The following is a 5,927-nucleotide window of genomic DNA, read 5'->3' on the forward strand; positions in this document are numbered from 1 at the left end:
CGCAGGAGCTGAGCTGCACCGGGTGTCGTGCAGCGGCCGCGCCGGGGCCTAGGACCGAGCTGCACGCCGCCGCCGCCGCGCGCGGCATGTCCCGCCGCTCGGGCTGAGCTGCCCCGGCGGCTGCCCCGCGTCCCTCGTCCCCCGCGCGGCTCTGCGCGCCCGGCGCCACCGCGACCTGCTGCGCTCGCGGCCCGTCTTCGCCCCGGTCTGGAGGCCCGAGCCCGCGGCCCCGGCCGAGCCGCCGCCCCCGCGCACGCCGCGCCGCCCCGCCGCCCGTGGGGACCTGCAGCCGCGCCCCGCCGCGCGCCCGCCGCCCCTCGTGCCTCGGGGGCGCCGTGCGGGCGCCGCGCCGGCCCGGGCTCTGCCGCCGCCGCCTCCTCGCCTGCGGCCGCCGCCGCCGCTAGTCGCGCAGACGCGGGCTTGGGCCGGCCGGCGCGCGCGCACGGGGCCCGTAGGGGGCGGCGGCGTCCCCTCCTCGCCCGGCTCCTCCTGCGGCGCAGCGGGCTGTGCGGACATGGCCGCGGCGGTGGCGGTGGCGGCCGCGTCCCGGCGCCAGTCGTGCTACCTGTGTGACCTGCCCCGCATGCCCTGGGCCATGATCTGGGACTTCACGGAGCCCGTGTGCCGCGGCTGCGTCAACTACGAGGGCGCCGACCGCGTGGAGTTCGTCATCGAGACGGCGCGCCAGCTGAAGCGTGCTCACGGTTGCTTCTCCGAGGGCCGCTCCCCGACCGGCGCGCAACCCTCGACCGCCAAGCCTCCGCCGCTGTCGGCCAAGGACCTTCTGCTGCAGCCGCCGCCGCAGCTGGGCCACGCGGGCGCCGAGGCCGCGCGCGCTCAGGCCATGGAGCGCTACCCGCTGGCCCCGGATCGGGCCTCGCGTCTGGCCTCCGACTTCGGCACGCGTGCGGGTGCAGGCCTCCCGCAGTCGGCCGCTCCTCAGCCGGCTCCGGCCAACGGTATCCTGGTGCCCAACGGCTTCTCCAAGCTGGAGGAGCCGCCCGAGCTGAATCGCCAGAGCCCGAATCCGCGGCGGGCACACGCCGTGCCGCCCACCCTGGTGCCTCTGGTGAACGGCTCCGCCGCGCTGGGGCTGAGCGGCCGTGCCGCGGCCACCCTGGCCTCGGTGAGCGGGACATCGGGCCTGGGCGCCCAGCCCACCGAGCTGGGCACCCACAAACGACCGGCCTCGGTGTCGGGCGCGGCGGAGCACGAGGCGCGTGAGCCGAGCAAGGAGAAGGCGCAGCCCGCGCACCGGAGCCCAGCCGACAGCTTATCCGGCGCGCCCGGGGCGAGCGAGCTCGGCGCCGACGGTGCAGGCAAGGGTCGAGCACCCGGGGAGCAGGACTGGGCCAGCAGGCCTAAGACGGTGCGCGACACGCTACTGGCGCTGCACCAGCACGGCCACTCGGGGCCCTTCGAGAGCAAGTTCAAGAAGGAGCCGGCCCTGACTGCAGGCAGGTTGTTGGGTTTCGAGGCCAACGGGGCCAACGGGTCTAAAGCAGGTAGGGGCGGCTGTGGGGCGAGGGGAGAAGGGGCCGAGGGCGTGGAGGCTGGAGACAGTGAGCACGCGTGTGTGCTGAGGGAGCCACTCTTGTACGTTTTGCCTTACCCCAGAAACAACAAACAGCCAACTTCCTGGTCGCCCTAAGGCTGAACCAGCGCTGAGTGGCAACGTGGTTCCTTTGCTGAACCAGCACAACAGGGATGAGTCAGAGAGGCAGAGAGACACTGCGTTTTCCTTCCCCAGCACATTCTTGGATGGGAGCAGGAGGGCAGCAGTCACCTTTAACCTGCCGGGGATGTTAGCAGTCACATGTGCCGGTTCTGGGTTGGAACCTTTCAGGCAGGCTCGCATGACTTGGCTTCACTTGGAAGTGGTGTGCAGGCTCCAAGCCCCTTACTAGAGGGAGTGTTAGAAGCCGCGTGCAGAACTTGTGTACGAGGTGTGTTTTGGGAGAGGGGAAATGTCTCTGTGGGTGCGTTTCCGTTAATTTTCCTTTTCTTCCATGCCTGTCTCTATTCAGTTGCAAGAACAGCAAGGAAAAGGAAGCCTTCTCCCGAACCGGAAGGGGAAGTCGGGCCCCCTAAGATCAATGGCGAGGCTCAGCCTTGGCTGTCCACTTCCACAGAAGGGCTCAAGATCCCCATCACCCCTACATCCTCCTTTGTGTCTCCACCACCCCCTACTGCCTCTCCTCATTCCAACCGGACCACACCGCCTGAAGCGGCTCAGAACGGCCAGTCCCCCATGGCAGCCCTGATTTTAGTAGCAGACAATGCCGGGGGCAGTCACGCCTCAAAAGATGCCACCCAGGTTCACTCCACCACCCGGAGGAACAGCAGCAGCCCTTCCTCTCCCTCCTCTATGAACCAAAGAAGGCTCGGCCCCAGAGAGGTGGGGGGCCAGGCCACTGGCAGCGCAGGAGGACTGGAGCCGGTGCACCCTGCCAGCCTCCCAGACTCCTCTCTGGCAGCCAGCGCCCCCCTGTGCTGTACCCTCTGCCACGAGCGGCTGGAGGATACCCACTTTGTGCAGTGCCCGTCTGTCCCTTCGCACAAGTTCTGTTTCCCTTGCTCCAGACAAAGCATTAAACAGCAGGGCGCTAGTGGAGAGGTCTATTGTCCAAGCGGGGAGAAGTGCCCTCTGGTGGGCTCCAATGTCCCCTGGGCCTTCATGCAAGGAGAGATTGCCACCATCCTCGCCGGAGACGTGAAAGTGAAGAAAGAGAGAGACTCGTGACTTTCTGCCATCAGGAAAGCCCACGGTTACCCTTAAACTTCTTGAACTGTATATAAATCTCCATATATATATATAAATATATATATCCAAGACAAGGGAAATGTAGACTTCATAAACATGGCTGTATAATTTTGATTTTTTTGAATACATTGTGTTTATATTTTTTTTTGACGACAAAAGGTATGTACTTTAAAAGGCATTTTCTTCTTTTGTTAACGTTATTAGGCTGTCTGCTTGACTCTCCTGGTGACAGTTGCCGTTCTATGTAGGCTGCAACTTGGCTGCTTTTTTGTTTTTTTGTTTTTTAAAGAGCACTTGGCAAACAATGCTTCTAGCCGTATTTGTATGCACTTATTTTAAAAGAGAAAAAAAAAGCCAAATACATTTTTCTGACGTTGTAAGATTGCCTTACTGTCTTGTCATTCCTCAATGCTGGCCCCTTGCAGGCTGGAGGTCAGTTGGAGAAGGAAAGGAGTGAGAGAAAAGAGGGCACCTTTTACCAGAAGGGCATGCCCCTCGGAGATGCCACCCACCTCACAGGTCCTCTCGGTGGGGAAGCGGGGTGCGAATCCTGTCTTGTTGACGGTTCGGTTCTTGCAATATTGATAGTCACAGGTGCTGCTGAAATGTCTGCAGGATTGTGTTTGGGAGGTTTTCGGTTTGTTTGGGGTTTTTTTTGGTTGGTTTTTTTTTTTTTTACTGAAGGCAAGTTGACCCATGTTCACTCTGCCCACGTGACCAGTTGTAAGCTCTCAAGGCTGCATGCTCCTCGGTTGCCCCACTGGTGTTTTCCAGCTGTAGGAAGAGTTGCCTGGTAAAGGGTGGTGTGCAAAGATGGCCTTGCTGCTGTTGATCTGCAGCCGTGCAGCCTTTCCCAGCATGCCAGGGCCCTTGACTGCTGCAGGCCAGGTGAACTCGTGGGATCAGTTTCACTGCGGTTCTGTGTTCTGGTTTGTTCCTTTCGTTTACCTGTCCTGTTCTTGCGGCCATTGCTGTTGTCACGATCCCTACACCGGTTTGTACTGGGTGCTTAGTGCGGGGTGTGCATTGACAGGGGCCTGTGGGCGTAGATCAGTGGGGGAGCCTGCAGTTTCCTCCTTAGGTCTGTCTGAAGTACTAAGTCACTAGAACTGTTCTGGAAGAAGGATAAACTGGGGAAAGCTACCAACAGGAAGGGTTTTTTTTTTCCGTGAGCAAGCCCCACCTCTCCCACTATTCTCAAAGCCTTTTGTAAACTAATTTCTTGATCACTGGCGTTGGTGAGGTGATTGTTTTTGACGTAAACAACAACAGGTCATTAGTTGTTAGTGGTGGTCTCCCCTTGGTGATGCTGGTTTTTGTGGGTTGGTTCCCCCCCCCCTTCTTTGTACTGTTTTGGTTTTAATGTCAACAGGAACACTACCCTAAACCCTAACACGCAGGTGTTTGTAACTTGGCCTTGTAGGCTCAATCATGGCTTCTAAGTCTACTATGGTGTTTTTTGTTTTTGTTTTGTTTTCTATTCTATTTTCATTTGAAAACAGGTTGTTAACTAGCTTGATCATTTCTAGTTACTTGGTCTTTTTCTTTTTAAAGGCAGTTTCTTTAGTAGTAGTCAAGTTACTGATGCTCAAAAACCAGTGACCCTGAACCAAATACAGTATTTCTTGTGTTTTTTCGTGAGTGCGCCACGTCCTCCAGGTTCTTGTTACCAGTCATTGTGATGTTACAGACAGGCTTGCATGATAGACCAGTTCGTCGTTACTGTGACTCAGATCCGACTGGTCTCTGAGGCGGATGTATACACACACACACACACACACACACACACACACACACACACACACGGGTCAGTTTCATCTGCCCATAAAGACGTTTGTGAAGGACCCAACTATTATGGTCTGTAGTATAAATGTGTCTCTAAGCACTTTATTATAAACTGGAATTTGACCTCATCGATGTTACAACTAGATTAGTCATTTGACCTAATTTGCTGCAGCTGTCTGTATCTTTTGCAATCTCAACGCAGATAAGCTCTCCAAAAACATGAATAAAGAACCATCCTGCCGAATGGGGGAAGTCTGTCCAGCTGCGGAAGAAGCCACCTGTAGTTTCTGTGCTCCTGGCAAAGGAGACAAAACTTGACCTGTTTTAAAGGGGGTGCACTTTGAGATTAAGGGCCTGTGTGCATCTTCCCGGCCTGGGGTGGCCTTCAGAAGACTGTGTAGCCAGAGTGTTGTCCTGGAGGGGGTGGGGTGGGATGGGGGGGAAGTCTTTCTCTGGCCTACTCACAAACCGTTCACTTGGGGACCTGGGATGATCTTTCCTCGTCCTGGATGACATTGTGGATGTTGTCCACAGCTGGATAGATGATGTCAGAGTCCCAGCGCTATTCCAGCCTTGATTTTCATGCTCAGAATATTAGGGGATGGGCTGGCAGCAGGCCCTCTTTGCTTTAACAAATTAGAGAATTTAACAGATCTGGTTAGTGTCTTTCATGTGGCCTCACTCTGAAGTTACGAGAACGTACACACGGTTTACAGCTTTTCTATATATTCTTTCCTGGCCACCAAGTATTTTGAACGTGTGCCACCTCTTAACCTTTACTCTTTTTTTTTTTTCCTTTTTTTTAAGTTGAAGGTGATAATTTTTCTATATATGATGAAACTCATGTCTACTGAAATAAGTGTAATCTTAGCTATCAACATTATATTTTAAAACCATGCTATGGAAATATCACCTGTGTTCTGTCATGTGTCAGATTTACAGTACTTTTTTTTTCTTTTAGCATTAAATAAAAATAAAATTGGGAGCACTGAACGTTTTCCAAGGCCTTTTTTAATTTTTTAAACCAAGAGTAGGGTGGCTGTCAGTACTCGCTAGACTGAAGGACACATGGGACTGCGGTTGGGTTTGCAGGAGAGTGAGGTGAAAGAGAAAGAAGCCAGGGAGAGGACAGTGGGAGGGGCACAGCTGAGCAGAGGTCATCTGGGAAGCACCTGCTTTATGACTGGCTGGAGAGCCTGCCACTCTCCAGGAGGGGTTGGAAGGAGCAGACACCAAGGACACTGACCTGTCTGTCTCCACCTGGATCTGCCCTTTGAAGAGTTTTGTGAGAACCACCATCTTGGGTTATAGAGAGCACCCTGACAGTGGGGTTGGGGTCTGCATCTGGGAAAGCTGCGGAGTGGAGTGGGAGGTCCAG

The 5,927-nt window shown here is 55.8% G+C and overlaps 1 protein-coding gene across 2 annotated transcripts; it reads left to right on the forward strand.

The window, feature by feature from the left end:
* The first annotated feature begins 369 nt into the window (after window positions 1-369).
* On the forward strand, window positions 370-5,542 carry Irf2bp2 (interferon regulatory factor 2 binding protein 2). Of its 2 annotated transcripts, none has more exons than XM_050146997.1 (2): window positions 370-1,505; window positions 2,028-5,542. In XM_050146997.1, exons 1-2 carry the CDS (start codon window positions 515-517, stop codon window positions 2,741-2,743), a joined length of 1,707 nt encoding a protein of 568 aa, XP_050002954.1. In that variant the 5' UTR covers window positions 370-514; the 3' UTR covers window positions 2,744-5,542. The 2 variants fall into 2 exon arrangements, with proteins under 2 accessions (XP_050002954.1, XP_050002955.1); XM_050146998.1 differs by having other exon boundaries at window positions 370-1,457.
* Window positions 5,543-5,927: the final 385 nt, after the last annotated feature.

This window comes from Alexandromys fortis, unplaced genomic scaffold, assembly GCF_014885135.2.
Source record: "Alexandromys fortis isolate MF-2015 unplaced genomic scaffold, M_Fortis_MF-2015_v1.1 scaffold_12, whole genome shotgun sequence".
NCBI lineage: Eukaryota > Metazoa > Chordata > Mammalia > Rodentia > Cricetidae > Alexandromys > Alexandromys fortis.